Source organism: Calidris pugnax, unplaced genomic scaffold (genome assembly GCF_001431845.1).
Source record: "Calidris pugnax isolate Ruff unplaced genomic scaffold, ASM143184v1 scaffold70, whole genome shotgun sequence".
Lineage (NCBI taxonomy): Eukaryota > Metazoa > Chordata > Aves > Charadriiformes > Scolopacidae > Calidris > Calidris pugnax.
Genome location: NW_015090862.1, coordinates 5,479,215 through 5,494,069, shown reverse-complemented (window position 1 = coordinate 5,494,069; position 14,855 = coordinate 5,479,215). Strand labels below are relative to the sequence as shown.

The following is a 14,855-nucleotide window of genomic DNA, read 5'->3' as shown; positions in this document are numbered from 1 at the left end:
GGGGGGGGGCAGGGGGGAGGGAAAGAAAAAGATTACCCCTGTCCTTAAGGCATGTTTCTTTTTCATGGTGTGCCACAAAGGGAAAAAACTTAGTAACAGACTCCCTGACTTGCTGAATCTATCAGATCATTGCTTCAACCACCTACTCCGAAACTCTGCTTCTACTGTCCCAGCCCATCTCCTTCAAAGCCTCTCCCTTATGGGCACTATATGTCTGCAGACAGTGCTGGGTCTAGGTGCTTCAGAGGAAAAATGAAAATGGAAATACCTGTTGTACATCAGCTAGGTGCTCAGTACCTGTAGTAATCATGAACAGAAAAATCTTTAGGAACTGTGGTAACTGGTTTAGGTTTGATGGGTTGGGGGATGGAGGGGTAAATTAATTTGTTTGGGTTTTGGGGAAGGGGGGAGAAGGGGAGTTTGTCTTAAGTTTAGTGTTAGAATTTGGAAATTGTGGGATTCTAGAACAGGATTTCCACCGGAATCTAAGTCCTCCTCAAGCCAGACAGCCAGGATCAGGGCTGTGGCCAGGATGCAGCAGTGCGTCAACGTGCATGTGGAGTTAGGGCTGGATTCGCTGTGTTCTGCCAAAGGGCAGCAGTAGGATAGGAGCCAAGATAGGGAACTTAGGGATATGAAAAAATCCTGCACTCCTGAATAACCGGAAGAAGTCTCTAGCCCTAGCTCTGCTCAAATGTTTTGCCTGTTTCTTCTTATTAATTCCCAAACCTCTTCTGTACCTTTTGCTTCCTGCAACTCGCAGCAGTGTCCTGTGCTCATTGAGGTTCACTGAAAACATTGGTAGAAAATCAGTAAACAACTATCCTCTGCACCCACGTTGTGGCCTTAAGCAAAGCTGGAAAAAAAAATAGGGGCAAGGAGAAAAAGATTTGTCTGCTAGATTTGTCTGTTCTTCAGAAGAAGCTAACCATCCTCACAATGATTTCCATGGGAGATGGGAAACTGTTTCTTTACTCACAAATATCACCCCATCACTGGATCCACTAGTGAAACAAAGGCATAGTGTTTGTTATTCATGTCTGTCTGTGCAGATTTTTGAGTGCTTCATCTTACTGTCTTCCTATTTCTAACATTTCAGGGCTTTCCAAGACAGCAAATTATTCTGACATAGAATTGTACTACTTAAAATACACTTTAAATACACTAACAGAAATATACACATATCTACAATATACATAAATTTTTACAATATACAACTTAATATAGAAGAACTGAAGTTTTGGGGCTAGCTTCTCTCCTCACATCTTGGATGACCAGCACAGCAGTTGGGTGTAAAACCCAAGCAAAGTGAAAAAGACCTTTAGAAGAGGAGGTTTCTCAGGAGAGTTAATTCCCAGAAGAAGTCATAGCACAACGGTCAAATGGAATAGCAGTAATTCCTGGTGACTGGGAATCCACAACAGTACAATCAGGATGCTATGCATTTTTTGGGGCATCATGCCAAATATAGCACCTCTTACAGAAAAATACAACTGTGTTCACAACTGTGTTCATCAGAAAATGCTCCCTGGCACCGAGTTGGGAACAAAGAGCAGGGGACAAAACAGCCCCATTTTGAAAGCTGTGATAGATAAACAAATACTTCAAGGCACAGGAAGAGAGATGAGACAGGAGGGTATAATTAGTACATCACCTCAAACCCATTAACTATGCTCCCAGGAAAACCAATCCGTTTCAGTTGAGAATGTGAAGGGCACAGACCTATCACGTGTATTCTATTCCTAGAAAACCTAGTGTTTATGGAGAAGTGCAACCAGGTAATGGCTGTTTTCTACAGATGCCTTTATGGAGTATAGCAACGGAAAACTTGAAGTCACAGGACCCAACGCAACAGCACATATCTTTGCAACCTATCCAGCTCCGTATCTGTCCCTCATAAATGGATTTGCAGATCAGGTAAGTGTACTGGCTGTCTTGATTCTACAAATTAAACACACTGAAAATTGTAAAACCAAGCAGGAAAAAATACATAGATCTCTAACTGGTATGATGAATCTCACTGTTTTAGTCATACCTCCCTGTGTACAATAGCAATGAGAATGAAGTGCTGTTTGTGGGGGTAACAGTCTTATTTTACAAGCAAGATAATTTCAAGTTGTTCATTCCACATATATCAAATTAATCATTGCACTCTACATGTCTTTAATGCAATATATGTAAGAGGTTTTCTCCAGCATAGATCAGTGTTTCTCCATAAATTTCAGCTCAGCTATGTCCATTTACATCAAAATCCAGCCCATTTTGTGGACCTTAAGTAAGGCTTAAGCAGACAGATTAACACACCTTGAACAACCAAGTTTTCTGCTACCATAAGCCTCCTCTCTAACCTTCTCTTTGGAAATAGATTTGTAATATCTGTTATTTTTCAAATGGCCGAATCTGCAAAAATCTCAGCTTTATTTCCAATCTGTATCCTCTAATCCCACTTATCCAACAGTGAAAATGAAGTTTCCTATCTTCTATCTACTTCTAATCAATTTACCTGGCTTTTTCAGGCATACATGAAATAAATATACTGCGTATGTAAGCTATGAAAAACCAGAGATTGCTGGAGCACAGGAATTCCTTACGTAAAAGACTTGAACATTGTGAAATCTGGCTTCAAAAAAATCCAAATATTGTTTTGAAATGTCGTAAAACAGACAATTCTTTGCATGAGTGAGACTTTTCCATAAGATCTTTTTGCCCACTGATATTTTAAAACAACATTAAATAAAAATAATTTTTTTAAACCCCCAAACTTAAGCTTCTTTAAATCAGTATAAAAACCGAATGTTTTGACATCACCAAAACTTTTGTCTGTTTTTTCCCCTAAGTTAATTATTAGCAAAATCAACATTTACAAAGCCTTTGATTTAAGCAGAGCCGCATTTCCATCAAAGTAATTCCAAGAAAATTTCCTTCATCAGCTGAATTACCATATGCAATAGAGTTCATGTTACAGTTACACATGCAACCTCAATTTAGGTAATTTTTTCGCTACTCAGTTTTGACTTTGTAGACTTCACTTTTTTTTTTTTCTCACATTATGCAATAAAGGATGAAGACGTGCATTTTTAGTCTAATTTATCAGCATAAGCTACAATCACATAAACCACTTCTATAACAATATAACTGATTGTATTGGCGTAGCAGAACTACTAAAAATCAAGTAAGCGGAACTGTTAAATTGATAGGAAAGAAATGTAGGAAGAAAGCATCAGACCTCACACAGGACATGCCTTTTAAATCTTCTATTCTTTCCACACCAGGTTGTTGCAGATTCGCAACAATATCCTCAACTTATTTCTTGTCTTTTTCTTACAGCACAGCTATCAGAACTTGTCATTACTGTGAAGTAAAGAGGCACTGGGTTCCAAATTTTGTTACTCTGTATAGTGGGATAAATCTAAATACCAGATCTGAGCCACCACAATACACAGAGCTGCCATAGCCCCTCTTTTCATAAGTGGAAGGAATCTGCACGTACTTATTCAATATTCTTTTCTTTGCATTGGCCAGGTGATGTCGACAGCTGTTCTTCTTCTGGCTATATTTGCTATTTTTGACACCAGAAATAACAGTGTACCAAAGGGCCTGGAGCCAATTGTAGTAGGACTTCTTATAATTGTTCTTACTTGCGCCTTGGGAATGAACAGTGGCTGTGCCATGAACCCGGCCAGGGATCTAGGCCCAAGGCTCTTCACAGCCATTGCAGGATGGGGGATGGAAGTATTCACGTAAGTATGCCTGGATATGAAGTAAAATGCTCTTGGCTAAAGTTGCTTCCTAGGAAAGTAAGATCCTGATCCAACATGGTACCAAGTTATACTTTATATACATATAGGTAATTCTTTGCATACCAGAAAGAAGCTATTCATGCACTTTAAGCCAGACATCCTCTAGGAACTGGGCTTTAAAAAGGATTTCCTGCTCCTAGGGCAAATCAAACATGCATTATCTCTAATATCAATCATTGTTTCAAGCAGACCCTTCCCAAAATATTAGAGATTCTTAGAGGTCACTGAAAATATAAGAATGCTTTCTTCTCTTGTCCTGCAGCTTTCAGGGGGAAAAAATGAAATAGTGAGAGAGTTAGGTGGGAATATTTATTGGGTGCTGTAAAAAACACAGACATATCAGATTGATTTTAGCCTATTATTACTACTGAGTTATTGCAGAAATATACAACAATCTAAAAGCCTGACTTCCTGCCTGGGAGCGAAGGAGTGAATGAAAGCAAACTCCCTTCATTTTCCCACATTTCAGAGCACACTCCCAAATCCCTGGGCATGCGTGTGCGCACGCACACACACACACTCTTGGCTGGCCAAATGCACAGCTAATTAGTTGCACATCAAATCTGCAGCTTACACATATCCAGTGTAAGAGGCACTCTGGGATATCCAAGTTAGAGTAATCTGTCATCGGGAGGCAGATCTTTTGGTTTATTTTTGTATAGTTTGTTTTTCCATTTATTTACAAGTAGGAATCCCCAGAAGTACTGTAGACCACTAGAGAGCTCTGGTTAATAGAGATTTCATTTTAGCTACTTCACCAAGTACAAATAATCTGTATCTATTTAGTATGACTTCCATCTACACAAATCACGTGCCTTCGTAGAGAAGAGCAGTAGCAAAGCTTTTCTTGCACAAAAAAAAGCTAGGCACAGCATAGAAGAAACAGGCACAGAGTCACACCACAGGCAGATCCAAAGCTCAGCCGTAACACAGCTCTCGTGAGCTGCCAGCAGGACTCAGCTCTTACCGTGGTACCATTAGACTGTAGATTTTTTAAAACAGCACTCACAGAGTAACATCCCAGACCTAGGATTCTCCTCTCTCATGCCTATTTAATTATAAGTAGTTGTCGACTATGTTGTTAATTATAGTGTCATGTACTACAATCTGTAATATATTATGAAGTTGGCTATTATGCTGCTGAAAAAGTTTGGAAGCCTGACCATACTGTGGTCTAGTCACAGAATACCTGTGAACTCCCCTTGCCTCCAAAAGTAAGGTCTTACTCATTTACACTTATGTAATTACAAGAAAACTCTATGTCTGTACCAATATGGACTCTTCCCTAATTTAGTTTTAGGATTTATATACAGAAAGGAAATGTATTCCCACTGTAAAGATCATACTAAGAAATTTAGAAATGGGAACATAAAAAATGAGATACGAGATCTCTGGTGATTGCCAGAATAAACTTATAGCAGTCTCAGGGATGTATAAATTGAGAAGCCTTCCTCCTTGCCTTCAGTTACAAGGCTACAGCTATAAGTTCAAGGGAATGATACAACAGAAATACATTTTCATCTATTTACAGCCCAGATCCAGGTGGGACATAGGAAAAACTTGAGCTTTGTTACGTAGCTGGAAACTTTGGATCAGTTAATAGGAGAAATGAGAATGATTGTAGCTGGGATTCTGAACTGCCTGACACTCTGTTGGCTTTACACATGTGTGAGAGACTTAAGTGATACAGCAACAGTTGACAAGTAAACCTTGGATGTCTCAGCTGGAATTCACAGCCTTGAGGCACGTGTTTAAGCTCTCTAGTAAAAGACATGCCCAGGAGCTGAGACCTAAGCATAAGACCTCCGTAGTGTCACGAGGGAGGTGCTGCACAAACTGAGCAATAGGAAACATTGAAGAGACACTGAGTGTTCATTGGAGTGAGGATGGAAGTATCTCACAAGGTGACAGAGTCATTCTCTGTCCAGGTCAGTGAGTGTTCGGGTGCTGCCTACAGAGCAGGCAGGGACCACCAGGAAAGCTTCCCTTTGGAAGAGGTCAGAGAGTCTCATCCTGCCCTACACCCTAGTCCCAAGGAAATGTTCTAAACATAATCAGTTCACAGGGGAAAATCCCTTCTACCCTTCTTTGTGCTTGCAGATCCAGTAAATTCTGCTTTTATCATATTCTCAACATGGTGTGGTTTCCCCAGACACTGCAATGGGATTTGTTTTGGTTAAAGGCTCCCATTAGAATCTGTTCTGACCCGCTGCAGCTGGAGAGGGGGTATCTGTCTAGCACCCTGTATAGAGCAACATGTTTCACACAATAGATATAGTCAGCACTGTGGCCTGCTCCTACAAACTGCTCCTCAACCTGTTGGGAGTAGCTGTCACAGGTGGCAACTTCCCCCATGATTATCAGGGAGCATAGTGATAGGACAAGGGGTAAAGGCTTTAAAATGGAAGAATGCAGATTGAGATTAGGTATTGGGAAGAAATTCTTCACTCTGAGGGTGGTGAGACACTGGAACTGGTTGCCCAGAGAAGCTGTGGATCCCTGGAGGTGTTCAAGGCCAGGGTGGATGGGGCTTTGGGCAACCTGGTCCAGTGGAAGATGTCCCTGCCCACGGCAGGGGGGTTGAAACTAGATCTTTAGGGTCCCTTCCAACCCAAACCACTCTATTAGAGACAACTGCTGACTTTAGAGACCTCAATGTTTCTAACAATTTGTCCTAAACCCGTGGAAATAAGCAGAAATCTTTCTTAAGCCCACACTTAATGTTCTAATACGCTCAAGAAAAGTTTTGGATAGTGAAGTTCTGTCTGCAGCGAGAAAACAGCCAGCTTTGAGTACAAATACCAGGCTGGATCCTGACAACCACAACAGAGCGTGAAATGGCAACGAGAAAGGGAGCTCTACAGAACAGTATTTCGCCTCAGCGTGTGAAGCTGGCCATAGAACATGGGGTTACTGCCCTTCCTTTTGCACCTCTGCCGCGGCGGGCTCTGGCTGGCGGCGGCCGCGTTGCTGCCAGGGCGCCTGCCTCGCTGCGGGGCCGGGCGGGCCGAGCCGCCGGCGCGGTAACGCTGACACCTCGTGGCCGCCCGCCCCGCCGCCGGCACCGGGGACAAGTGGCCCGGACTACACTACACGGCATTTTCGGAAGGGTCAGGAGACATAACTCTTGGCTGCACAGGGATTTGGACGGGAAAGCGGCCTCTGAAATACTCCGCGTTCCTCCCGGAGCGTAGGACAGTAGCCAGACACCTTCCCCGCTGCCGGATGCTGGAATTACCCTGCATTTCTCACAGCAAACAGCGTTATCTCACCGTCCCACAGCTGCCGGCTAGGCCAGAAATGTATTTGCAACTCTAAAACGGGCCAGAGTTCCCAGTCCACATCACTTATACACTGTAGGTTGCTGCAGATCTTTGCAGCTCACCGAAGTGCTGCTTGCCAGGCCTCTGCCCCCTCCCTCTGCCCTTCACACCCGCTCCCTCCAGCGAAACCACCTGATGGTGACGAAGGCATAGCTGGATGTTCTCCTGCTAACTTGGCAGCAAAGACTAAAGCTAGGGTATAAGGGAACTAAGGTTACTTCAGTGAAGCTATCTGTGCCTGTCACAGAGTTCTTGCTCCTGTGTCAGTGAAGGAGGACTGAGTGTCATGAAACTCGTAACTCAGCTGTGTCCTGATCTTATTTCAGCTTTGGTATTGCCCTCTATAAAGACTCTATACCCATCAACTTAGCAAAGGGTGTCCAAAGTGCAGCTGAAAGCAGCTGTTGCAAATACAGGCCACGGTCTAGAGAAGGTCATGCAGGAGCCAACAAGGCACATGTCAGTTCACAGAACAAGCCAAGAGAGAAACCTGCCAAGAAACACCTTCATTGCATGCCCACGTACACACGCAGGCACACAGAGGAATACGTGCAAGTACTTGGTATAGATTTTGTTGTTGCTGATTAATTCAATAAAACCTTAAGTCCGTGCCTGTTTGAGAAGTTCAGGGGCTCAACAGACTTTCATGATTCGACAACAAACAGATCTATGAACTCAGTAGTACAATATCAGGAGTTATTTTATATCCTTAGGGCAAAATCTAAATAATTCCAAAGGGAAAACATACACAACCAAGGCGTTTCTGAACAAGGAAAATATTATCATCAATAGGGCACCATGTTCTAGCCCTGTTCTATTCTTGCGTTGTGACTTGACCACAAGTTCACTTCTGCATAAATTTATACAACTGAGTACTGAATAATTATCCTTACAGTTTAAAATTCCCCTGGCAGCTTCCTGTAAAGTTCTTCTCATGGATAAATTTGTCCCTTTGTATTTCAGGGAGGAAAAATAAAAGTTACTTCTCCATTTTCAATATGCATGAAATTGAAGTGGCTGGGTTTTCACTGCAGGCTCACTTATTCAATTAATGCAGCATGTTATCGAATCAAAACACCTTCATGCACCAGCAGTACAGTTAAGAAAGTCTATGCTCTGAAACCAGTACTCAGTAATTCACTGCCTGAATGTGGACCTCCAGGAAAGGGAAAGCAATTCTACATCTTGCATAAAGAGTTTGTTATTTATTGTTTTATACCTTTTAATGATGGACTTATTTCTTTAAAAATGTTCATAAATTTACACATTTAAAATTAAATCCTAGTAACTGTGCAAAGTGAATGTAAACATTTCAGAGGAACCAACATGCCAGACTTTGTTAGCGAACACAGCAATTCTAAGAAAGATTTTTAGGTGCATAAAACCTCTAACCACTTATTCACCTCTTACTAAAAGACCCCATATTTTAAACACAAAGACACTACCTAATGAGATTTGAATCTTGACAACTCTAGTTAAGTATAAATCCACTTTACAGTTTATTGTTTGGGTTGGGGTTGGTTGTTGTTTGTTTTTTTTTTTTTAATAGTGTTTTATTATGTTCCTTAAGGCAAATATACTCAAAATCAAGTATAATCTATTACACTTGTCAAAAGGAACACCATATATACTGTTGCAGGCCTCAACCTGAAAATCTCCATGCAGATGAGATAACCCATTTTTGCAACGTACATTTGCATTAGTCACTCCTGAAAACCTATTCATGAGCATCTGGCAACAGCATCAGTCAAGATTGCTGTGCAATAAATATGTCCCAGTTCATTTCACTGTAAGTCAATGAAGCCCATTTTCCACAAGGGAGAAATTATCCCCTGCCCCCAAACCAGACACACAGTAGAGAAGCCTTATTTCCTAAGGTGTGAGTACAGCACTAGACCAACATGCCTGGTGGTTGTTACATTAGTTTTCAGTCACAACACAGGCAGGACAGACAGGTCTGTCATCCATTTACTGAAACGTGAGACAAGATAGAAAGGTCTACAGCATAGTGAGTGTCACAGCACTGTATTTCTTCACTGCCAAATGCTAGAGTAACAAATAATGACAATTCTTGTTTACTTTTTTTTTTTTTTATTCTTACAGGGCTGGAAATAATTGGTGGTGGGTCCCTATAGTTGCACCTATGCTGGGAGGTGTACTTGGAGCAATGACCTATATTGTTTTTATTGAGATTCATCACTCAGATACTCAGCCAGAAGAAAATGAAGTGTATGATAAATATGAACTGACCAATACAGAGTAAGAAGGGAAGAGTTTTCTCTCATTTTGTTGTTTGTAGTTTTTATGCAAATGATTGTTTGGACCATATTATAAAACCTGTATGCCTCAAGTAGAAATTCACATTTCAAAGCAGAAAATCTATGCAGAAGACAAGGTCAAAACCAATCGCTTTCCATGAAACAACAGGCTGATCACATTCAAAACTGGGAACTTGGGGATAGGAAGGGTAAATTGCTGTTCTTTTCACATGGCTTTCAGGTCAAGTCATCTCCTAGATTAAATTGTAGTGAGATGATGCACTGACCTGTTAATTCAACACATATGATCTCAATCATGTTACCTAATTAACTGAAAAGAGATGAGATATTGTTACGAAATGGCATACGTAGGTAGTTAATTGGTTCAGTGCTGAATTAACATGTAAGAGCACCGCTCACATCCTAGAACCATTATTTAAGAATGGTTCCTCTGAAAATTAAAAACAATACCTGAATTGCCTAAAAGTCAACTGAAATGGTTCTAAATAACTTAAATTTTTATGAAGTCACTAATTGAACAGCAAGCAATCAACCTATCAGTGATGAGGTTTAGTAACTCAGAATACAATCACAAAAGGTAAAAACTGTGTGTTATAAGAGCAACGCCAAAAAGACAAAGCACCTTCTGCACAGGTTCTTCATGTTCAGTTATTTTTAAACTATTTACTTGGCCTTTATGCTACCCAATATTAAAATTCTAACCTATAATATCAACATGAACCTCTTCCCCTGTGCTTTCTGGATAAAATTAATTCCTGCGGAGATGGGCCAGCAACAGAGGCTTATGCTGTGCAGGGGTCAGCACAAGGCCTATGTCTGTATAAGCTTTAAAAAGGCTTTCTGCTGCTGATCTACACAGGGGGCTTTCTTCAGCTTTAGGGGAGTAATTTTTATTTGGGAAGCAGTAATTAAAATTAGAAACTAGTCTCAGGCCTAGTCCTAGTTCTGAATTCCCCAAGGAAGGCCAGCTTCTCATCAGAGTTGTGAAGTATGGGTTCTCTCTTGCTAAAGAGAAGTGGTTGGACATACACCACTCCCTAAATATCCAGCCTGAAAAAATGAAGTTATTTCTGCTTAGTCATTGTGAATTGAATCTAGCCAATTAAATCAAAGTTCATTTCTAATATACATACATATATATATATGGGTGGTGGTGATCATGAATAAATAGACATCCTATTCAGTGATGCTTCTGAGCTATTTTCATGGCAAAACTTCAGGGTACCAAGTTCCATGCACTCATTTTAGAGCACTCTTCCCTTTGGATTCCTACAGTTCTGCTCCCAAACATTCCACAGTATTTTCTGATATCGGTTCTGAAAGGAGAAACCCTTCATGTTGCCAGTAAGAGCCTATGCATTTTGGTGAGGCATCCACGCAAGTGTTTTGGAACACACTGTGGTGAGAATCTGCCTCAGCATTTGGGCACATCAGGCCTGTGTCACCACAAGTCTTTATCACACTCCCTGATATGCCACGCTGCATTCATGGCAACAAAGAGGTGGAACTAGCAGGTCAAGCAAAGCTTTGCTTGCTGCAGCTGTAAGGCAGATGATGTGGTATACTTGAGGTAGTATAACTCCAATTTTAATTATGTTGTTGAAGAAAACATACAGAACTGTAATGAACTCAGGTTGCCCAGTGACCATATCAACCCTGTGCAAAAAAGCTCATTTGATTCAGTTTTTCTCTGCTGTGGGTTAAAAACTGATATAAGTATATCCATCCACATTTAACTGCATTGTATCATTATCTGGAGAGCCTCAATAACAAGAAGGAGGACTTACAGAATCAGTCCTCAACGCAAGCAGAGACAGATACAGGAGAACGAAGAATACACCATAGAAATTATTCCTAACTGCAGACCTTATATCGGCAGCACAGACAAGTTAGTTCATCTGTCCTGTATTTTGATAAATTGCACTACATAAAACAAGATAGTGTGTAAAAGTGATTGCAGACTGAGCTTCCTTTTGCTCCCTCTTGCAATGAGTCCTGTCTCACCCCTTGGTGATACCTGGCAGGAGCACTCATAGGTGGCTGCCAGCCATGTGTCTCAAGAGAGAGATTACATAGGTTGGAACAGCCAGAGGGCTGCCCTCAGGTCTAAAAGGCGCTTACTCTTCCACTGATGCCAACATCTAACATGAAATGTCTGTGCAGAAAAAAACAGACAGCCAATTAACCAGATGTAACTGACTTTGTCCAAAATGGTGGAGTCAGATTATCACTTATTGTGCTAGAATTTTGCATAGTCTGTAGGCTTCATACACCTCACGATATTGCTTCCTTTAATACATCACGGAAAACATGGGGAAAAGCAGAATGCAGGTCAGGAATGAGAAAGGGACAGTTTATTTATACAACCTACTGAGTGACCAGCCCACACTCAGTGTGTGTCTGTGCATTGGCCAAGGTACATAAAGTTGTATGTTTCCTCAAAATCCTACTGATCAAAACAGATTTTGCCTGTAAGTCAACACGATTTGTTTCTCCTGTTTATGACATTCCTATGCACTGAATTTCTGTATAAGTCTGAAGTTATTACTTGTCTGAAGTTATCAACATGCAAATCATAAGCAGTGACACAGTAGAGTGATAGCACAGCAATATCTAAAATATGCTCTCAACAAGTTATTGTCAATGCTGTGTTTGCTTAAAGAACTTATTTTTAAACTTTAATTAGTAATTTAATAGGTTTGCAAGTTCTTTGAAGACGCGTGGTACTAGTACCACAATTCATACTGACTTCACAAACCCCAGAATTTCATTGAGGAACAAGGTATTTTAGCCCTGTCTCAGATTTCACATAATTTACATTTATAAGAATGAATTTCTGATTTAGGGACAAAACTCAGTTGAGTCTTAACTGCAGAACCACGACCAGTATCTCTATAATATAATGGGAACAATAATAATCATCTCATGCCATAAGCTTCCACAGACATCATGATTGTTTTGTGCAAAACAAAAAATATTTTTAGTTTGCATAAACTATGCAATTTTCTAATATTAAACTGATATTCAGTGTTTGCACTCATGTTGAATTTATATAATACAGTCGGAAATAAGAAACATTTTTTCCAGCTGTAAGACATTCTGGTTAATGCATTAATAGTAACCAGGCTTGACCATTTCAGTGTCGAAAAACCTTCATTTTCAGAGGATTGTTCAACTCCGTCTGGGTTTGTTCTTTTCGGGCAGTGTGTTTGTTCTTTAGAGCTAAACTTAGTACTGAAGTAATTTGGAGAGTGATCCTGCAAATAGTACTGGGTTAAAGGTTGGCTACTGCATGTTGTTTCATAGAAGCCAGTGGAATTATTCACAACGGGAGGCAATACAGGCAAGGATAAGTGCTCAGAGAATCGAGCTCGGACTATAGTGCAAATTGTACTTTCTTGTAGTTTTGACTGTGGGTCTGGATGAATGTGTTATGGTTCAAAATAAAGGCAGTCAATCCCTAATAAATGCATTGCAGTACTATTTTTATTTTTATAAAAAAACCCAACCTCCCCCCTGGCACCTAAGGACACATTAAGAAATAAATAGTTGCCTATTACGACCTACAATGTTTTATAGCCTTGTGCTGGAAGAACACATTGGCTAACAAGCTGTATTCCCAGAGTGCAGCTGCTGTGGCAGATTTTGTGGGTCAGAAGCAGCACCAAAGCAGCAAAATGCTCCCAGATGAGTAATGGCCACTGCTGGGCCAGGGGAACCCGTGCAATGAGAGGGCCAGGGCCCTAGCCTCTGGACCTTCTCCTATTCCTGCCTGCATCCTGCCCAAGGACATGTTTTGCCACAGCTTTCCCAATGGTCTAACAGCAGCCAGAACATAGGTGGGATATTTTGCTTAAGTCCCTCTTCAGAGATTGCTTTTAAGGCACGCATATATCAATTAGATTTGGCCTACAGTGCTTACAAAATGCCCCAAGAAAATTTATCTATGTTCTACTTTACAAATTTGTAACAGGGACATGCTTTGCTCTTTTCATTTAAAAAGCACATGAAAGCTTGTGCAGGGCAGGGAAGATTAGGAGCTTCAATTTTACTTAGGGAGCCACAAAAGGGAAAAAAAGGAAAATTAAAAAAAAAGGAAAAAAACAAAACCAACAACCCAATTTGAAGTGGCATTTTACCCTCCATCCATTCTAATGACCCTTACCTTCCCAGAAGTCTCTCTTATTTTCTGTTCTCCTTTCTTTCTCCTGCCAACACTATGTGCTGTGCTCTGTCTCTATACAGTACAATACATCTCCAGAGATTTAAATACAGCATGCTTTTCTCAGTTACTTATGAGTCTTAGAAAGTTCTCATGAGAGCAAATTCAAGTTTCACCTCACACGCTTGTTTTTTGGCAGTTGCTTGCATTTTTTCCCCACTGTTCCCACCAAACAACCTTGTGCTGGAAAATACAACAATTAACTGTAACTTCCAGTAACAGCTGCTCTTTTTCTGTTTAGTACAATTGTTATTGCATAACAGATTACTTCTTTCAAACATGTACAAATTTTAAAGCCTTCCTTTTTCAAATCACTATTAAAAATAGCCAAGATCATCCAGAAGAAAAAAATATCTCTCCGCACATTAGTTAGTAGCTTGGATTTTTATCTTCTATTTTGCACTTACAACTTGTTAAAAAAACCCTCTTATAATTGTAGGGTGAATGGTTAGTGTCTTTATGCTTATTTACACACTCTAATGACATAGTCTCAGAGGAGAAAACAGTAGGTAAATACTTTTAGCCATTGACATTTCGTTGTATATTTGAATCAAATATTAAAGAAATCCATGCAGTATGAAGCTAGACATGGCATACTTATGTCATTTTTCTCTCTTTGCTAACCACTGCTTCCTTTAAAGGGTGTTACTAAGATAGGGAACATGAACATCACAGCACCTTAAATCAGCTGTGATCAAACTTTCTGGCCAGATGACCCCACTTACCTCCTTTTCCTCGACAGAGGAGGACAGACTAATATGGTCTCTCTTCAACCTGCCTATAGACTGAGCAGTCCGCTTTACATTGTCAGAAATCAAGCTTTCCTTTCATGCTTCAAACATTGCTCCAACCATCCAGAAATTGAGAGTAAAGATCCTGCTATGTACTACATTGACAAATAAAGCAATAATAAAGAAGAGACGAAACTTCAAGAGCTGGTAAAACAAAGCAAGCCCTTTTGGCCAGAGGTTAGCCAAAAAGGCTGATTGATAAATGCTTGGTTACCTCAGAAAATAGCACAAATTTTACTGGGGAATATGGAAATAAAGAGACAACAGCAGGAAATAACACTATCAGAAGATTTTCTTTTTGTTCACTTGTCAGAAAACACATCTGTTTTGGATACAAATTCAAACATTCTCAATATCACCAAGAGAACCAGTTGAGGCACATTAATACTATTATTTCCTCAGCATTAGGCACAAAATAGTTTAATAAGTGAAAGATACTT

At 40.4% G+C, this 14,855-nt stretch overlaps 1 protein-coding gene across 1 annotated transcript in view; it reads left to right on the top strand.

Moving 5' to 3' along the window:
- The window catches only part of AQP9 (aquaporin 9), a 30,512-nt gene extending 17,642 nt beyond the window's left edge, over positions 1 to 12,870 (top strand). Inside the window, exons 4-6 of the mRNA XM_014944729.1 lie at positions 1,799 to 1,917; positions 3,523 to 3,740; positions 9,227 to 12,870. Coding sequence (XP_014800215.1) covers positions 1,799 to 1,917; positions 3,523 to 3,740; positions 9,227 to 9,386 — 497 coding nt within the window. The 3' untranslated portion in view covers positions 9,387 to 12,870. The remainder of the gene's footprint in view (positions 1 to 1,798; positions 1,918 to 3,522; positions 3,741 to 9,226) is intronic.
- The last annotated feature ends 1,985 nt before the right edge of the window (positions 12,871 to 14,855 follow it).